A 20,830-nucleotide genomic window follows, 5' to 3' on the forward strand; every position below is an offset into this window, starting at 1 on the left:
CTATTAATCCAAAGCCAAATCCTTTCACCAAATTTCTGAATGCTTCCAATGATATTTCCCATCATTAAGGGAAGTAAAACAATGCGAGACACTTTCGTTCCAAACCATCAATACATATACTCTTCGATTTTCTCTATTTATAATGTGTATCTAAACCATTTTCTCAATAAGAAAAGTTGAATTATCATAATCAGAGCATATCTAAAAAGGAACAAACTATTTAGAAAAAAAATTAAGAAACAATAATTGAGATAGCGTGGCGAGTCAACAGTCAACATGTTGGGTCAACGATCGTGTCACCCACCGATCAAGGTAAACTGTCATAATCATGTTGTTGATGATGATAAAAACTCATCAAGCAAGCTAAATAATACTCATTTGGCTAGGAAAACTAGTTTATGTAGTTAGATAAGGATAGTGCCGAAAAAGAAAACCCGGTTGGTGCAACACCTACCTCGATTAAAATTAATTACGTAGGGCTCACATCTCATCTCATGCCAATCTAGTAGTCATAGTATTGTGTATCCACTAATTATTACATTAAGTTGATTATTATGTGAGAGAGGTATTGAGAAGACCTACATGAGCTCGATAGAGATTATTGTGTTGAAGAGAACGAAAATTCTATGAATTATTTGAAGAAAACAAACGGAGGTAAGCCAAAGAAACTGTGTGCTCTCAATCTCTATGATTCATTTAGTTTATTGTGTTTGATGTAAGATAGCAACATGCATGCTGTTAAAGTATTCGAAATTGGGATAGATTATGACTCATAATTTACATAGGACATACTTGTTTTAAGAACATGGACGTCATGGAAGACGTAGATCTTACCATCATATATGACGTACGAGTTATGCTTTGGGTTGACTGAGATAGGGTGGTTGATCGTCTCGCCATAAGCAAAATTAATTAGGCTCTAAAGAATATGGTTTTATGTTAAGCTTGTGATTAATCAAAGGATGTGATGGTACGGAGAAGCACAAATGGTAAGAAATGTGAATCACTAGACTAAGTGGAGGCCAAATGGAGGACAAGTGAAGACTTAGCATTTCATTTGAAATATGCTACGTTGATTAGGTTAATCAATTATTGCCTCATAAGTAAATACAAGATTCAAAGAATTTGATGTTGTCAATGGTTGTGTTTTTAATGTGGATTTCTATGTGTGTGTGTGTCATTTGTATGTTAGAAACCAAAATAAAAGCAAACAAGTCTAAGAAATGTTTGGATTAATTTCAAACAGAAAATGAAGTTATTTGTTGGATTTGGTATTAGAACGTATTATCTATTGCTACATAAAAAGTTTAATCTATTAATGATTTAGAATGGATTAGAAACAGTTTATTTTGTTCATACCTCATAGTATTTAAAATGCATTTTTTTATATATAGATTTGAGAGCCCCATTTTAATTAGGTTTTCTATTTGTTTAAGGCTTATTACGAGAGATTGAATGTGGTCGTGAGATTAAACTATTTTTTTTACAAAATTATAACCCGTAACTTACTTAGATTTTATAGAATAGGGATGTGTTTTATATTGTTAGTAACATCAAATCCTTAGAATTTTCATTTTGACATATGGCTAGATGTGGCTCTCGATTAATATCTAAGGATAATTTGTCATTTGATTTCTTAGCGACGTCATAAGGGTACTTCTACGTAGTGATTTTTTATATGACATGCTGGTTGAACCCTTATCATCTATTTATTCAAAATTTATAAAATTTATCTTTATAATTTATATTGCCTTTATATTTAATTATATAGGATTAACTAATATAGCAACAAAGACATAAAGCAAAATGAAGTCCCGGATTCAAGAACGATATTTCGTTGAAAATTCAAGAGTTCATCGGAAGTCCGAACGTTCGTCGGAAGTTCTGTCAAACTTGACCGAGAAATCCAGAAGCTTGCCAAAGAAGCTCGTCGAGACTCGTCTAGAAAATCATCGTGAAGTCCAAGAGCTTGCCGGGAGTCTGCTAGAACATTACCAAGAGATCATTGGAAGTTCGTCGGAAGATCGTTGGAAGAAACCTAGACTTATCAGAGTTATTTAACTTATTGTATACATTAAAATACAGTTAGCATATAATTAGGTTGAAATTGGGTCAACTTAATTAAGGGCTAATTGGGCCTAAGTTGGGGCTGTGTTGGACCAAGTAAAAGGCCCAAATAGTGACCCAACAGGTGGAACCGTCTTGACACAATCTCCGAGAGACTGTCAGGTGGTGATACCGCCAGACTGAGCGGTGGTACCGCCAAGTAGCAAGGTGTCATGCGATGGTACCACCTAATGTCAAAAAGCACTAGCGATGGTATCGCCTGCACAGGCGGTGATACCGCTAGTACCCCGAAAACCGGGGATGAGATATTTTTAAGCTCCAAGTTTAAATCCATTTGAGGCCTATAAATACCTTTCTCATTCCTGGTTAACACACACAAGTAAAGAGAGTTTAAAAGTAAGAAAACACTGTAGTAATCACTTGAGAAATCATATCTTTTAGTTCTAAGTTTAGAATTCTGTTTAGGGAGGAGTATATCCTTGTAAAGATTGTCTCCTAAATCTATGAAAAGGAGAAGAGGGATATAAAAGGGTAGTTGATCTTTACCCATTGAAAGAAGATCGTTAATGGATTACGATGGCCTCGACGGAAGAGGAATCGGGAGTAGATGTATGTCACGACGACCGAACTACTATAAACTTGGTTTGCATTTTTATTCATGCAATTTACCTTTACTACAAACTGCTTTATTTGCTTATTAATTTCACTATATTTACGAACACGCTTTTAAGTCGAATACATTTCCGAAATTGATTTTTATCAAGATTTTCAAACCGACGTAATTTTTTCGCTACACTAATTCACCCCCCCCCCCCCCCACTTAGTGTCGACTAAAAACTAACATATCCATGTGTTTATTAAATTACTAATATGTTCTCTCTTTTGTATATCCTTAGATGATCTTACGGGATTTAAGATATATTGCATATAGATTCATAAGAATATCACACCTTTCAGAATAAGTCAATAAAATCTCTAATAAAATGGAGGAATTTATAAACAAAAATATTATAATTTATACAAGAGACATCCCCTCATCAAAACAAGCCTATAAAACGTTTGGAGGTAACGATAAGACCTTCTTAATACAAGTAAATAAATAATGGGTGTTTAATCGAATATATGATCGTACATGATACGAGTGTTTCTTCCTCGAGCATTTCGCCATCAATTCACGAGGCCCATGATAGCGTATTCCAATCCTAATCCGAGAGAAGAGTGAATGTGATTCAAGAATTGACTACTCCTCTCTCCCTGATGCAATTAATATAAAGTTTACACCAGACATTAATAGTTACTTCACTTCAAGTGGCTTCCTAATCTGTCACATTAGTCTCATATCACAATCCAATTCATCAGAAAGTTCATTATCGAGAAGTCCAATTGATTGTGTTCTTGATGGTAGCAATAAACTAAAACCTCATCCGATGAGAAACGCAAAACAAATCAATCAAGTCAAGGAAGGGGGTTGAAGTTGACAAAAGACTACAGTAATGGAGGCATGTTCGAAATCGGAGGTCACCCAAAAGACTTGAAGACTAGCCTGAAAATAATGCCCCAGTAATTCACGAATAAGACAGGGAAGCAGACCGATGGATGCCAACTTGGCTCGATTTGGATCTTATGCGAGTCTAGTCTTTTCCCTATCTGTCTGTCATCTACAATTGTGCTGCATGAGGTTGCGTTCCAATGAGATTCCTGATGCAGTCTTCCGAAGCATGGAGACGAGCATCAAACTCGGTCACCGGACTCTACTGCATGTCCGGATGCGTCTGTAAGGGGCATCAGTTTACGTTAGTACTGAGAAAGAAATCATATCCCTGCAGGCACTACTCATGCACAGGAAAGAATCGGGCATGAGCAGCGAGATCACAGTGTAGGAGAGACAACCAGATCAGATGAAACAAGCATTCAAGGAACAAGATGGTCAAGTGATGATCTCCTTCCAAAAGAGAGAGAAAGTTCTTAAGACCAATGTATATCTTATGTGTTATGAGATAAACATTTGTGTATGAGATAAACGTCAAGACAAACCTAAGAATAATTCCATATTACAAAGACAAAGAATCGGACCACTCATAGTATAAGAGCTTAATTGTTTGCGTTTAAACATTATTCAGTCCTCATGATAGTCCTGATTCGATTTCATTCGAACGAACTCGAGTTTCTTAGATTCTCGATAATTCATTGTGATTAGTAAGGAAATATTTCATTCTTGAGGAAGGTGAAGGATCATGTGACTATGACAACAGGAGGATGATTGCATACATGTATATATATATATATATATATATATATAGGACAGTTTAGTACGTAAAGAGAAATGCATGAATTAAAAGTCTATTAGCCTACGAGTGATGATGTATGTAATAAAGTCACACTGGTGCAGCTGCAACTGATGAAGTAGAAGAAGTACAAACCTTCTTCCTTTAGCATCCAACACAAGGAAAACAACAGATAGAGAGTAGCCAACTATTTAATTGTTGACGGAGTATTTATCTATACATCTTGATTTTAGTATTTATCTATATATAATTAGAACCCTGACCATGTTTGATCTTGTCGAAATCCAAGATATGACTCAAAACTCTAATCTTTGGAGTTAAATCACGTGCATATTGTTCTCTAGTCTGATTGCACTAAAGATTTATGATGATGAAACAAAAGTTCATATAATATGAAAACTATTTTAGACGTCATTTGGCATCAAACTCACTCACACGAGAGTGATTAGTTGTCACGAAAGAAGAAAGGATAACGAGAGTAAAGTGCCATTTCAGATGTAGCACAATCAATCTTGCCTAATTCATGTGACATTCTTACTATACTTTCTCATAAAGGATCCGTAACTTTTGTACAGTCTCAAAGGATTTATACACACATTTGATGTTGCACTGATTATTATTAATGAGTAGATTAAAATTTCATGAAGCCAATCGATTTTTAAGCAAAGAGTCATTTTCACAACTACATTTTTGTTAAAGTATATTTTTACTATAAAAAAATAGTTATAATTTATTTTGTTTATAATTAATTTATATTGGATCGGATCTAAAAATTATCTCATTGGCTTACCGCCATTGCCTCCAAATGGTTCAGTGGCGAAGCCTGCGGTGAAGGGCCCCACGTCTATTCTCTCACTCTGTTCTGTCAACAGCTCGAGATTGCAAAAGCGCTGCTGGAGGCCACTCTTCTCCTCCTCCTCAGCTAGCTACATCTATGGCGCTAATTATCCTCTGTCACTCTCTCCTCGATTTATTGCGGTAAATTTGCCGCGGATTTTGACCGCGGGAGAGTGAAACATTCCCACCTCCCTGTTCCTTCGTCCTCCGTTCATCACGACGACCGGCGTCGAACAGTTCTGATGGCCGAGTCAAGTGACTGTGCTCCCCCATCCGCTCTTATCTGGAAGGAAGGCGGGCCGGGTTTGGATGACGAAGACGACGACGGTGTCCTGAAGAATGACATGGCGGCGCTCTGCAACGAGATACTCGCCCTGGAAGCAGACGGCGAATACGTAGAGTGGCTGTTGAGCAGAGAGAAGGATCGCGAGAGCAGAACTCGCGACTCGTCGCCCGAGAGCTCGTGCGACCCCGCTCGTTCTGGTGCCATTCGATGGATTGTTGAAGTCGGCTGTCATCTGTCGATACGTCGATCGGTTCCTTCGTCTCTTGGATTGTCTGTTCCTGATGGGTTCCCCCTTCGGTTTCTCTTGCAGGCGCAGCGCTGTTTCCGATTCGGATTGAGAACGGCGTACACCGCGGTGGCGTACTTTGACCGCTTCTTTGCGCACAAAACCATTGACACAATGGTCAGTGCCGCACGCGATCTATTGTTTGTTTCTCTTTATATGCTTTGTCGACTGAAGCTTCTGGTTCATCGATGGAGCAGAAAGGCAAAACCTGGGCAGTCGAATTGCTGTCGGTGGCATGCTTGTCGTTGGCGGCGAAGATGGAAGAACACAGCACGCCTGCGGTCTCAGAATTCCGAGTGAAAGGCTACAGATTCAGCAGCGAAGCAGCACAGAGGATGGAGCTTTTTGTCTTGAGTACATTAGAGTGGAGGATGCTTACCGTCACGCCTTTCGCTTATCTGAACGTCTTCGCATCCAAGTTTGATGAACGTGGACAGAAGGGATTGATATCCAAAGCCATCGACTTCATCTTTGCAGCTATGGAAGGTTGGTAACACTCGCTTAATCTGATACCTATTGATCTTTAAAGCCAAAGGAAGCTTGAAACCATAAGATCGATAAGTGCAGTGATGAATTTAGTGGATTTCCAACCATCAACTATAGCTGCTGCAGCAGTTCTCGCTGCATGGGATGCAAGGTTGACTAAAAGGTTGGTGGAATCCAAGACGAGTCTACTCTCGTGCTGTGGATCGTTGGACGCCGTAAGTCCTGAAGCTATAAGCTATGCATATATTGGTTTCTTAGGAAATAGAAGTTGACTCATGTGTTAATGCACCAACATGTTTGTGTGGACAGGAGTATGTGTTCTCCTGCTACAGTCTCATTGTTCTCGAGTCACACAAGGAGAAGGCGAGAGCAGCGACGTTTCTGGCTTCATCCGGGACATCACCTGCAAACTGTGAGAGCACCACCGACACCGGCACCGGCTGCACTGTCTCTCTTGCGACGACAAGCAGCAAGAGAAGAAGGTTGCAATGATCCGAGTGGAAATCGGATGCTAATGGACCATGACATGTTCTGCAACAAAAGTACGGTTTATTAGCTAGCTTCATACGAGTATGGCTTTGAGGACCTGGGCAGAGAAGGGGGTAAAAGACGTAGCTCAAAGTGAAAGGAAGGCCGGCCGAGTGCAGTCAAAAAAGTCTGGAGGAAGACAAACACATCCCCGAGGACAGAAGCCATCGAGTGACTTTGTAGGAATGAATTGCGAGTTGTCCTTTTGTTTCCCATCTCTTGTCACTCGTCCATGAATGCTTGCCCCCTTCTTTTACTTGTTTCTTATGCTCGGTGTTGGAAGTGGTGAAGCTGATGGTCTCAGAGCAACGAGAGGCTTCTGGTGCTATCGGATGCAGCAGCTGTGCCAGGCGGCTGCACTGTGTTTGGAATTGCTCGGCGCTTCCTGTTGCTGCTTTGTGGCGTGCCACCAGCTTCAGATTCCAGTCACTGTTCAATTCCAAACCATCCTTCATCAGTACATAATTTGCTCAAAAAGCCTTAAACCTAAAACAAGAGTTCAAAACTAGCAGTGTCCATCTGTATCCACAAAAGATAACCTGGCTAAAACTGGTTTAATATATGGATCATCCACCACTTTATATCACTGGCAGGAGTATGACAAGCATCCAAGGTTCACTGCAACTCGTAGCATATAGAAGAGTCAAGTTGACTCACAAGGAGGACTTGAAAGGCTACCTCAGAGAACTTCTTCAGTGCCCACCACCTGCTCCTGCAGTTAATTTTCCTTTCCTTGCGAGGTGTACTGACCTGAGCAGCATGTGGGTGATGATGTTCTCCACCCCCCTTGTATGTAAACAGTTGTCGCTGATATATATAGTTTCATCCCCTAATAACACATTCAAAGCAGGACTGGAACATTGCTGCTTAGAACTATTGGTACACAGGCACAACAGCAGCAGAAACGGAGAACAATCGAATGGGTAGCTTGACCTGAATGTTACATGCATGAATCCTATGGCTCTAAAAGAAAGATTGCTTCAGAGGGGGAGTCACGCAAAACTTTGCAAGCCAATGGTCTGTGTTCTCAGGAAAAGTAAATGAAAAGCTAAGACTTAACCAGCTCAAGGAGGACAGGAGAAAAAAAGGGCTCAGTCATAAACTCGCATTTAATGATTCATCAAAGCAAGGAGGCAACGACCAGAAGAGCTCAGTGTAGAACGAAGTACTGCCTACAGTGTTCTTTAGTTGCATGCTGTAGATGGTAGCAATTGGCTGTTAGACAAGTAGAAGGGTTTCCTAATGGCAATGTGCACTCTGTGATTTGTAGTGATTACAGATTATGCGTTTTAGATTTCTGGCAAAATTTTGTTGCACACCGACTACCCACTCGTATGACATGTCAATGACTATGAACTCACTAGCTCTGCTGGTTCTCTTGTTCTGTCCCTTTTCTTTTACTAGAAGAAAAAGGTGGAGTCATCGAAATCTATCTAAAATGTGATAATGTTTGCTCCTTTAAACGCCAGAGATTACAAACATGCCTTCACAAAACTACACCATACTGCATCAGAAAAAGTATATCTAGTTTTTCTGCTATGACTTCATAGGTTTGTAAATATATATCATTCACTCACAGCATGACTATCCACAACCTTCCACTTTCCTCACTAGAGGAACTTTTGGCTTCTATCTCCAAATCTTGATTGCCTCTAAAGGTTTACTCTATTCACACCAAAGCTATAGTGATACATATTAACTATTTGAAGTTTCTCTATAACCAAAAGCTCCATAGATGATTCATCTCTTATTTCAGTCATGTTACTGAGTGTTCATTCTTTTCAGCTACTATATCATCTCATCTAAGTTTGTCTTTGCTTTGTCTTTGACCAATACAATTACTATGCCTCCCTATATTTCGCGACTCTCCACGTAACGAGTCGATTTAATGAAAACTCAACCCTAACTTTTCTGCGGTCATGATTATCTTCATCATGATGCATTTGGCAAAGTCCAGATGACCATATAATAATAAAAGAAATATTAGTAGATGATTAAGTTGACACAGAGTTGCAGACTCATAATTCTGAACAAAAGAAAAATATATCTTCCAACTCTACCACAGCTGTCCACAAGCACAAATTTACCTTAAAACAGGAAGAGTAGCTTAGAAAATGGTTTAAAATCTTCAAGTGAATGACGGCATAAAGACAGTTAATTTTGCCACAAAGATATAGGGGAAAAACCTTCGAAAATAACAAATACATTTATTGCTCTGTGATCTCCTTTAATATTAACATTATTGAAATCCCACGTCCGAAATATGGCAGATCAAAACAGAAAATGATGGCATCAATGAAGTCAATGAAGGGGTGTCTGTGGAACCACAGGAAACCGAACAATTATGAATAGGAAAGTGATGATCAGAGCAACGACACACATACACATTACTTTCCAATGTGCCATGAAACACACCTACCTTCTCCATTTTCTCTGCACCTGATCTCTTTGATTGCATGCACAGGAGCATAATATGATGAGACACAGGACCCCAATTATGTGAAAATATGTAATCGATCAATTTAGGGAATGATCAAAGAGATACTTTCCATCTTGCAATTTGAATCATTCATAAAGTAGATTCCTCTAGTACAACAATGAAACTATAGTCAACCGGAGCAACACCTGTTCGAATGTGTTTTGAGCATAAATACAAAATGAAATTAGCTTTCTACATGCAGGGTTATCTAATGTGTTCAGGAGTTGAGGAACTTCATTTTGTAAATATATCTTATGCTGAATGGAAGAGTATCAACTGATGACACTGTAACTGTCCACTACTTATTTGATATTTTCTTAATAGAAAGAATGCCACTTCTCTCAAGAAACATGAATATTACTCTAGAAAGCTAGCAAAGTTTCTGCCATAATTTAATACTGATGAAGCAACCAATAGACAAGACTTTTTTTTTTTTTTCTATCAGAGGTGCAATTTTTCCATGATCATGAAAGTTTTGCTTCAGTGATGTCTCTGAACCAATCCCTGATTCTCGAGTTTTCTGGCATTGTAGGCAACCAAAATATTGCGCTTGGTGCAGAGGATGGTTTTAATACTTGGTCAACCAAGAGCAGTGCTGATATTGGATTGACAAAGCCAGATAATAGTGCACTGTGCATTGCTCCTGTTAATACAAAATCGTGGTTTCATTCAAACATAAAGTGTAATTTTCTAATGTATAAGGTTGAAATGCACAGTTTTATCTCTGTTAGACAAAAAGACTATTTTTGCAACTTGGGGATTGATCACTTGCATAGCTAAATGGTAATGTGAGTGAATTACCATGAATCTACTGTTGGCAATTAAAACAGAAATGTCAGGGATGTCAATTACATCACCTTTAGGACTTAAATCTTTTGCCCCATTTAATAAGAAGCTGTTCTATGTCAGCATCCATTCTAGTCCCTCTACCTCCCCACACCAACATGTGAGCCAAATCGCCCACCGATGATCCATCTACCTCGTGCACCGCCTTGAATCCCATCCTCGTGTAAAACCTCACAAGCTAACAGGAGAACTATGTCAGCGAACAGATAATGAACCCCCAATACATATATAATGGATATAATGCTTTAAATTTTTTTATAATTTGTTTCATATATATCAACTATTGTTATCCTTCTCCTTTCTCCCTGCTCAAACCATACTTCCACCTCATGACCTTTTCAATCCTACTAATATTTCCTGAATTCGACTTGTTCTTAGAGTTTATTACCACATATGCGAAGATGTCAAAGATTGTTCGTGAAATTCTACAAATTTTATTAATATATATGCTAAGGAAGAAAAAGAACTTTATAGCATGTATGCAATTCCATGTGTGTTGGGCTAAACATGCAATTTAGACGTTCCCTAAAGCACTATAATATAATGCAAATAGCTGACTACAGTTTAATGACCAGGGTTTTGGGAGAGGGATATATCATATACATTACTTATGTACCTTGGAATGAAAGAGAGGCGAGTCGTTTATGGCGAGGAGCTCGGCCCGGCGGCAACCTCGGTCGAAGCCGTGGCGGACGGCGGCGGCACCAATGAAGAGGCCGAAGCCGAAGATAGAGCGGTCCATGCGGAGCGTGTCCCGGCTGAGCCTCATGGAGTCCAGGTGCAGCACCTTGCCCCCGACCCACGGCCTGACGACACCCTCTGCCCTCCCCAGCTCCGCCCCGCCCTCGGCCTCCGCCCGCACGCGGAAGAAGGGCCCCAGCGACTGGAGGCGGAGGCGGAGGCCCTGCGTCCGGGAGGCGTCCATGATCTCGGACATAGTGGGCATCGACGCCGACCTCTGGGAGGCGTCCGGCAGCAGCGGAGTCATGGGCGATACTTGAGTGCGAACGAAGAAAGAGGACGCCATGGGAGCAGCGAGCCCAAAGCGTCCGGTGGCGAGAGACGAAGGAAGGGTAGCGGATCAGGGATCGCTGTGGACCCCGTGTGGTTTCCTTGATAACCATATCCTCCGTTCGTGTGCGGCGAACGTCGCCACATCACAAACGGACACACACAAATAAATAAATAAATAAATAAATATAAATATATATATATATATAATTTTTTTCATGAAAGTGATTTTTTATATTTTTATTATATGTACATTATATATCGCCAAGATTAAAATATTAACACCATGCCATATTTAAGCATGAACTAATAAAATTCATACTTTTCACGACCTTAAATTATTTCTGATATTCTTTTTCTTAGTTTTATTCAGAAAAAGAGTTGTGGAAAGAAGAGTCTACTAAAAACAGCAAATGAGAGATGAATGTTCTCACCGCTGCAATTTCTGTGTGTGAGGATGAAAACCATGTCATTTCATTACTAACCAGGTGGTCTACGAGCATGTTGAGTACTCGAACATATATTGCTGAGGAAACTTAGTTCGTTCCATCAAAAATACAAGACACTGTAATACAGAGTAGCAGCAGAATTTATTGATAGGTAATAGCAGTTTAAACAAGGTTCGCATACTACAAGAGACCCAACTGCTGCAAGTATAAGGATTGACAAGGGCTCTATAGCTGGAGATGTTTAATGGCGGTTTGGACATCCTTATCACCTCTGCCACTGCAGCAAACCACCACCTTCGTGCCGTTGGGCAGAGTTGGACAAAGTACTTCCAGGTGAGCCAGCGCATGAGAAGTTTCAAGAGCTGGGATGATACCTTCCAAACGAGACACTCGCTTGAAAGCTGAGCAACAGCAGAAGCAGGAAAACATCAGTTAGCAAAAATCAGAAAATGGCTGTAGGAACACTAGTAACAAGCAGCAGTGTCTTTGAATGCAAGCAATTAAAGGATGCAGGGGTTCATATTCACTGCAATCATGAAGTTGATCCCAATTATTTAGAATCTATTCAGTAGCAGAAAGCTGATTAAAGATGTTTCTGAGATATCTTCTGTTCCACATCTGGCGCTCCATTACTAGGCCAAACTTGGAGGTTCAAGCACATAAAAAGTGACTTTTGCTAATTGTATGCAAACTAAACCAGTCAATGGTACATCCCTAAATGCTTTGCATGCATGTTATCGACTTCTCTTCAACTCACGAATGACTTAGTCCTTGAAACTTGTGAATTTTTCTGGTAAAAAACAATCATTACACTTCAGTATTAGATTAATATACTACTCAGCTTCATCTTGAAGATATACTTCACATCTTTCTTTGATTGAATTCTCTGCAGCATCAGATGATGTTTTATCGATCAATTCCTTTCACCTCCACTTAAATGCTTTACTAGAATACATCCTGGGCATTACTCATCTTTTCCAGCCCTGTCAAATGCATATATATGTGTAATGTATGCATACATAAAAGGGGCATAACCAGTGCATGAGGCTCCCACCAATGCGGCGTCTAAGCAGGGTACAATGTCCGTATACATGCAGACAATAAATCAAACTCGGACATGCATATGATATTCAGATTCGAAGACAGGAACGAAGAAAACTATTTTCTTAATTAAATCATAGAGCAGTGAAAAAGCAAAGAGAAACTGAGGATATATATTTAAGAAGGTTATAAAACACTTCTGATGTGGCTACGGGTGCTTCTACTGACTATTGGAAGACCACAACTATCAACATCTAAAGTCATTGATATATGATCATAGAATGTGTGAAGATAATGACTATCCAACACAGGTTCATCAGGATTGAGACAAGAGTCAAGGTAGCAATGATCTCAATACATGCTTCACACATAAATTTTCGAATAATATAATCCCATTGTCCTCTTTACTTTTATCCATGGTCCATCTCTTCCTATTTTTTTGCTACCTTCTGCACCCATATGTTGGCCCGTAAACTATGAAATAGTGATAATTTGACTCCCTCTCTATCACAATTATACACACTACGAATTGGTGGTACCATTACCATTACCATTTAAATGGATATAGTTAAAACTAGAATAGAACAAAACAAATGCAGAAATTAATAAATTTTATTACCTTCCAAAGCCTCTTGATCTGTGACGCTATTGTATTCAGCACGTCCAAGATCCTTCAAATAGCTATGCTCAGGTCCAACGCCAGGATAATCCAAACTATCATATGAGAAATAAATTATCCGAGTTAACTGACAGTTCATATAACAATGATGCTACTGAAAACTGCATAGATCCAATAAATACAGAATCATACTGACCCAGCACTTATAGAATGGGGCTCAATTATCTGACCATCATCATCCTGGAGCAAATAACTCATGGCACCATGAAGAACCCCCACCTCTCCCTTTGTTAAAGTTGCTGCATGCTTTCCGCTGTCTAATCCAAATCCAGCTGCCTCTACACCGACTAACCTTACATCTGTATCATCAATAAATTCATGGAAGAGTCCCATGGCATTTGAACCACCACCAACACATGCAACCAGCACATCTGGTTTCCCACCCCATTTCTCTAATGCCTGTTTTCTCGTTTCTTTGCCAATTACTGCATGAAATTCTCTAACCATCATTGGATATGGATGTGGGCCTGCAACAGACCCTAAAATGTAATGTGTTGTTTCTACGTTGGTCACCCAGTCACGTATAGCCTCCGAAGTGGCATCCTTTAGTGTAGCAGTGCCAGAATGGACAGCTCTTACCTGCATGGAATTAACCATAATCATGGTGACATTAATGTATTGATAAATGCCATAAACAACCACAAGAATCAGGAAACTGTATCTCTTTTCAGATTGACTCCCATATCATGTATCTCCAAATTTCCAATTTGCAGCATACTACGATACCAGCAAAGGAATGAAGCAAGATATATCAAATTCTTTAATAAAAAACCTAATAAGCATGTCAGAATTGAAAATCAGTAAACTTAGCATTATTATCACAAAAAACTCTCAAATAAAAAAAATTGATTACACTAATATGTTTTTAATAATTAGGAGATGTCTTAACTTGAAAAATATTTGCAGACTCAAATGTATAGTCTGAGCAACCCAAGGAGTTATCTTATGCAGGACTTGAGAATATCCAACTAAAACAACATTGATGTCATGAGAATATGGAAGGAAACCATTCAGACAAAGGTGGTCTATTCTCATATATCGGCAACCAAAAGGCACTAATTTTCCAACTGTTTAGCAGAAAATCATAGTGGCTGCTTAAATTGTTCACTTCAGTGTTGAAACAATGCAGCTTGTGGTTGTTGAATTTGAGACATTATTCCCAAATAGCAAGCATGCAATTGCATGATGGTCAACAATGTCATGTTATGCTTGATATATACTAAGATAATGATGCTAGACGAATCCTCTGCCCCAAACCTGATGTCCCACTGTGTACAATGTCTCATATAATATATACAAACCTCTGCTCCAAGAAGTCTCATTCTGAACACGTTGAGGGCCTGTCTCTCCATATCTTGGGCACCCATATAGACAATACATTCCAAACCAAATCTAGCGCATACTGTAGCTGTGGCAACTCCATGCTGACCAGCACCTGTCTCAGCTATGATGCGCTTCTTTCCCAATTTTTTGGCAAGTAAAGCTTGTGCAACAGCATTATTAATCTTGTGGGCACCAGTATGATTGAGATCTTCCCTCTTAAAATAAATGTGTGGGCCCTCACCATTAGGGCGCCTGTAATGGTCTGTGAGCCGTTCTGCAAAGTAAAGCGGACTTTCTCGGCCAACATAATCTTTAAGAATCCCATCCAATTCTTTCTGTAACAAAGAAACTAAAATAAGGAAAGAGGGAACCAGAAAATGTGAACCTAGCAATCAATCAGTAGTAGACAATGCAGGAGTCACACTTATAGATAATCATTGCATGATGTAATAAGAAGTCTGAAATAACAGTGCAGACAGACAAAGCCCACCCCAAATTTCTAATCAAATATTTAGTTTTTATAGCATTTAGACTTTAAATAAGCATCCTAGACAGTCAAGAAGAATTTCAACTAATTTGAAGGTCAGAGCCAAATAGCCAATGCAAAAGAAATGAATGCATTGAACAAGCTAGTCATTCCTCCGTAAAAAAACAGTTCAAACAAAAAAAAGCAACAGTAAATGTGACAATGTCCATCCCTGACCACAACGACATCAGAATTATGAGAAGATTACCAAGGATATTCAACTGACAGAAAATGATCTGACATGAAAGGATTCACATAAAAAAAATCATGATTAGATATCTGATTATCTGGAAGCCCATGTCACACGGCTTGATCAAGTAGACCAGTAGTTCTAGTATACTGTTCCATCTAAAAAATTTTCACAGAAGATGAGTCACAGACGTTTAACCATTGTTTCTCTATAAGTGAAGCAGCAATACTAATAAATGATAGGAAAGTTCAACCAGCAGGTACTCAGAAAGTCAATGCAGGTTATTCCTAAAATGATTAACATGCAGGTAACTACATATATGAGATTCAATGAAAATGTAAATGATCCTCGCACCATCTTATTAACTTCAAATCTAAATCAAGATATGAAACAAAGTACCACAATCATGATCCAAAACCTCAAAAGAGTACATTTGTCTGACAAAAAAGAGAAAAAACAAGCCATAAGGCATAAATGATGAATCCTTCCTTGATCTTTTATGATCAGAATGGAAGGCACAATTTTTTATTCTAAAAGAAAATAAATAACACAGCGAATCAAAAAATGAAACAGAAAGGAGCAAATCCTATTCACTTCATAAACAATAGCAATCCCGTCATCGCAACAGAGTAGCTTTAGAATCGATCCATATCAAACGAAAACCCAAAGTATAATATGCGGCCAAAGATTGGCAAAGACCAAATCTATTGAGTGGGTCAACGGTGCAAGAAGCATGTATAACCATTCAGACTACAAAGTTACAGATAAAACATAAAACGACCTGGAAATCTTCATCCTTCGAGACAGCCCAGAACGCGGCCTCGAGCTCGGAGAGTGCATACATCAGTGTCTCCGGCACGTACTTTCCCCCGAACCGCCCGAAGCGGCCGAACGGATCTGGCCTCAGTCCGACCCCGGGCGTCCTGTTCTCCGCCGCCTCAACGACCGTGGCCCCATTGGTCATCGTGCACGACACGGCAGAAGCGAGCGCCGGCCGCGGAGCGGAGGAAAACCGCCTCGGCCTCTCAAGACTCGGAGGAACTCGCACGCCGAAGAAGGCCGACGGCGGCGGCTTGGTGAGGCCGAGGTTAGGGTTTCCGAGGACGGAAGTCGCGGTAGCAGCCATTCAGGCAGTTGTTGGCTCAGTTTCATTACCTCGATTCGGTTACCGTCCGGCTCACCGCATATAAGGGCATGTCATCCCGCGACTCGAGCCCTGCACACGAGTAAAGGCATAGGAAACTGTGATCTGAACCGTTGATATCGAACACATGAAGGAAACAAATGGAAGATCGAGTTTGTGCATACGATCTCGTTATGAGGTAATGGTGATATGTAATCATCCTGATTCTTACTATATCGTCACTGCATTTTTTCTGATATGTCTTCAACAGTTTCCTTCTTTTTCTTTTTCTCTTTTTTTGTGTGCTTTTTCTGTCTGATTGAATTACTTTATTAAGTATTTTGTGTTCAATTTTTTTTCTTTTTTGTGGCGAGAATTCATAAGGTGAATCCCGGATAGGGTCTTCTATGACGCAACACTTGACACGTGGTTCAATTAATTTTTGTCCGTGTCGAGGCAAATATGTTTAACTTATTTTCCTCTTATTTATTTATTTATTTATGAGTAATTTACCCAAAAATTCTTAATGAGTTTTTTAATAAAAGAGCGGCCCTTTTTTTCATACAGGATCAAAATACCCTTAGTAAAGTTTAAAAAAGACACCCAATATTTATATATGTTGGTTGGTGGTTAATTTAGGTTGAACTGATTTATTAGATTTAAATCATATTAAATTAGTTTAAAAAAATTTAAGTATTTAATTTATTATCATTAAGGCTTAGATTGTCCTTTATTTTTTTCTAAATCATTTTTCTATCTATTTCATCGACACAATAAAGATGTGCAAAAAATTATTATTGTTGACCTTCTTATCAATGGTAGTCGTTACTATCGTCATTGTTGTTACCAATATGAAATAGGGATAAAGCCTTAGCTTTCTTTATAGCAACAGCAGGTGGGTGTCGTCAAAGAGGAGAGGAAGAGGTTTTGCTAATGATAATGACAATGATATCGGATCATTTACTACAATAACAAAAAATATATATTACGAGATGAATATATCTTTTAAGTTTGGTATTATTAGCTTAGAACGAAGAAGGCAATAATAGATTCAAGATACAATGGCAAGATCCCTATAAGGCGTTATTTTTTATCTTTTTATATAGTATAATTTTAGTCAATTTGTTTTTGTCTACATTAGTTTATAGGAAGTTATTTTTTATGTATACTATACCCATATAATTTTTCGCCAAGTGTACAGTAACATTATAAAACTATGCTAACTTATAGAGTCTAAAGTTATCAATTACAGATGTTACAATCTTTGTTATATTTATGTTTTACTTAAACTGATGTTACCATTTTGCTAATTTTTAAGATCTTTTTTATTTGAGTTACACTCAAGTTATGAATTGACATTCTGGTCACCATGTGTCAAATTTCATTAAATATACTAAATCATCTAAAATTATGAAAAATAATTATAATTATATTATAATCATGTATAATAGTTATGGATAAATTTCGATTGGTTTGATTAAATTTAACATAAATTATATTCGAGTGATACTCGATTATAATATAATACTATCAATGATGATGGTATCATCCTTATCCAGTGGTCTCCTAATCATGGGTATTTTACCACCTCAAATCAAGTGATAGTATCACCTAAAACTACAGTATTTTTTTAAAATATTTTATTTCCTAAAATCATCAAAAAAATAAAAAGTGATATTAAACATATTAGAATCATATTAAAATATTTATACAAAGGTTTGGATATGTTTGGTAATTTTTTTTAAACTTACAATCCATCACATATTCAAAACACAAACCCCTTATTTGGACAATTAATCATCCAAAAATTAAAAAATTAAGAATAGTAAATCATATTAGGATATTTATAGAGGAGTCTCAATACGTTTGGTAAAAAAAAATTAAGTTATACTCGTGTTATAATTGATCATAAATTCAAAACATAAATCCCTTGTTAAGATAATTAATCATCATAAAATCAAATAAATTTTAAAAAAAGTGGCACTAAATATAGTAAAATCATATTATGATAGTTATAAGTAGCTCGGATAGGTTTGTTGAAAGACAATTTCTTAAGTTACACTCAAGTTACACTCGATCATATATTCAAAATATAAATCTCCTATTTAGATAATTAATCATCCTAAAATAAAAAATTAAGAAAGGTGATACTAAACATACTAAAATCATATTATGATAAATCATATTATAATAGTTATAGAGAAGTTTTGATAAATTTGGTGAAAATTTCTTGAGTTACTCACGTTACACTCGAATTATATTTGATCACAAATTCAACTAAAAGCATTCTATTTTGATAATTAGTCACCTTAAATTCAAAAATAAAGAAAAAATAATATTAAATTTATTAAAATTATATTAGGATAATTATAGAAAAATTTGAATAGGTTTAAGAAAAATTACTTGAGATATACTCATATTACACACAGGTTATACTCAAGTAACACTCAATCATATATTCAATCTAAAGCGCCCTAAATTTACACACAAGAAAAAAATAATAACTATAAACCAAACGTATAGAAGCAATTTAGAACAACGTTAATCAAATTACTAATATAACATCACATTGTCAAATGATTTATATAACAACTTTGGTGATAATTAGATTTTATACCACTTAATTCTAATGTCCCAAAATATTTTAGGTAATTTTCTATTCCTAAAGAAATATGAGCTATATTTTAAGACTTGATATATTTTTAGCCTATATTGAATATGGACTACTAACAGCGTAGCCCTTGATCGATCTTTAGGTGTCGTAGAACGTACTACGAAAAATAATGGATTGTCAATGGATTAAATGAATGATCCTCTATGGTTAGGGTTACAAGATGACTAAGTCCATGATTTTTGAATATTTCTGTAACCTTTCATCAAGGTATGTGTCATATAAATAGTTTAATATATCATATATATATATATATATATATATATATATATATATACATATATATATATATATATATATATATACATATATATATATATAAATATATACATATATATATATATAATTATTATACCTTTATTTTTAACTAATAGTAATTGTTGAGATAAGCATTTGATATATTTATTGAGACATATGCATATCTGCAAATGAACTCCTGAGTCCATAATTATCTTATTCTCAATTATGGATTACAACCTTAAGTCGATAATAATCTATTTGTTGATGCTCATCTGATCCCATCTCTATAGTCATAAATGATCAAGATAATGGGATAGCATAAGCATATCAATATACTCATATGACTATATTTATCAAAAAATTAACAAAATTAAGAATCAAAATTAATATATATTGAACTTTTTATGTGTACATAGAAAAATGATATTTAGCTTACTATCAAGAGTACACAGCCTCTCAAATATCCAATCATCTTGGTATTACCGTCGAAGTTTCAACTTCTTTATACAAGTATCAACAATAGAAATCTTAATAGCGATATAAGAATGGATGATTATTGCCTAATTGTAATTTGTTAATGAATTTAAATCTTTAATATAAGATAATAACATACGGGGTAAAGTATAGTTTATTTAATAGAATAAAATATAAATAAAATTATGTAAATAAAAAATGTTAACATTATCATAACTATATATTAGCCTACATATCAGATCTTCTATATTTTATATAATAAAAAATTGATCTCTAAATATATAACCTAAACCCATTGCTTCAACATTTATTATTTGTCTAAATTCGGGAATCTTCTAAATTAGAATAACATCTCTCGTGTTAACCTCAATTGGGACACTATCAAAGGAAAAAAGAATTCCTCCATCCAGTGTTACAAAATAATATATAAAGTATATTGATACATAAGAATGTTAGGAATATATATTATATAATAAAAAATATATTCTTCTAAGAACATGAAGATAACATAGCGAGAAATAGATATCATGTGACATTGACTCCTACCACTTAGTTCATAGACAAAATGTCTACAATAATTATTAACTATGTATTGTGGAGGGGTTGACATGCAAACTAACAAAGCACATAATGGTAAATAAGGGATTGATGTATGAGGGGGTGAAGATGGAAGAATGGGTGATTTAGACATCTTCAACTTTATACCTTAAAAAGGATATTAATTAATATAAAATAATAATAATTAATATAAATCACTAAGTTAAAATATATATTACCTATGGTAGTCACTTACCCCTAAGTGGAAGGGATCTACATAGTGACACCATGTTTATAGACAAAATTAAATATTATAAATACGAGACATTATATCTAAAGTTTAAGCAAATGCAGAAAAAAAAAGCCAGAGAAAAGGACTATTCTAAATATTTAGTATCTACAAATTATTTTCACTAAGAAAAATATCCAATGAGTATTTGTCCAATTTCATCAATTATGATAAAAA

At 36.7% G+C, this 20,830-nt stretch overlaps 3 protein-coding genes across 8 annotated transcripts; 1 reads left to right on the top strand and 2 right to left on the bottom strand.

Moving 5' to 3' along the window:
* The first annotated feature begins 5,431 nt into the window (after positions 1–5,431).
* Positions 5,432–6,519, top strand: LOC103981586 (cyclin-D5-3-like). Its single transcript, XM_018824454.2, has 3 exons — positions 5,432–5,878; positions 5,959–6,247; positions 6,329–6,519. The coding sequence occupies exons 1-3, from the start codon at positions 5,432–5,434 to the stop codon at positions 6,517–6,519; spliced, it is 927 nt and encodes a 308-aa protein (XP_018679999.2).
* Positions 6,471–11,227, bottom strand: LOC103980824 (uncharacterized). 6 transcript variants are annotated; one of them, XR_010496213.1, is made up of 4 exons: positions 10,717–11,202; positions 10,112–10,278; positions 6,864–7,204; positions 6,471–6,778 (listed from the first exon to the last, which is right to left on the bottom strand). XR_010496213.1 is itself a non-coding variant. In XM_065149965.1 (3 exons), the coding sequence occupies exons 1-2, from the start codon at positions 11,125–11,127 to the stop codon at positions 10,114–10,116; spliced, it is 576 nt and encodes a 191-aa protein (XP_065006037.1). In that variant the 5' UTR covers positions 11,128–11,202; the 3' UTR covers positions 6,471–7,204; positions 10,112–10,113. The 6 variants fall into 6 exon arrangements, 4 of the variants coding, with proteins under 4 accessions (XP_065006037.1, XP_065006039.1, XP_009395612.2 ...); XR_010496214.1 differs by lacking the exon at positions 10,112–10,278 and adding an exon at positions 7,315–7,604 and having other exon boundaries at positions 6,471–7,204; positions 10,717–11,210; XM_065149965.1 differs by having other exon boundaries at positions 6,471–7,204.
* Positions 11,228–11,613: 386 nt separating this feature from the next.
* Positions 11,614–16,480, bottom strand: LOC135636845 (tryptophan synthase beta chain 1-like). Its single transcript, XM_065148934.1, has 5 exons — positions 16,101–16,480; positions 14,582–14,938; positions 13,417–13,859; positions 13,221–13,315; positions 11,614–11,961 (listed from the first exon to the last, which is right to left on the bottom strand). Exons 1-5 carry the CDS (start codon positions 16,443–16,445, stop codon positions 11,786–11,788), a joined length of 1,416 nt encoding a protein of 471 aa, XP_065005006.1. The 5' UTR covers positions 16,446–16,480; the 3' UTR covers positions 11,614–11,785.
* Positions 16,481–20,830: the final 4,350 nt, after the last annotated feature.

The sequence above is a fragment of the Musa acuminata genome, chromosome BXJ3-4, assembly GCF_036884655.1.
Source record: "Musa acuminata AAA Group cultivar baxijiao chromosome BXJ3-4, Cavendish_Baxijiao_AAA, whole genome shotgun sequence".
Lineage (NCBI taxonomy): Eukaryota > Viridiplantae > Streptophyta > Magnoliopsida > Zingiberales > Musaceae > Musa > Musa acuminata.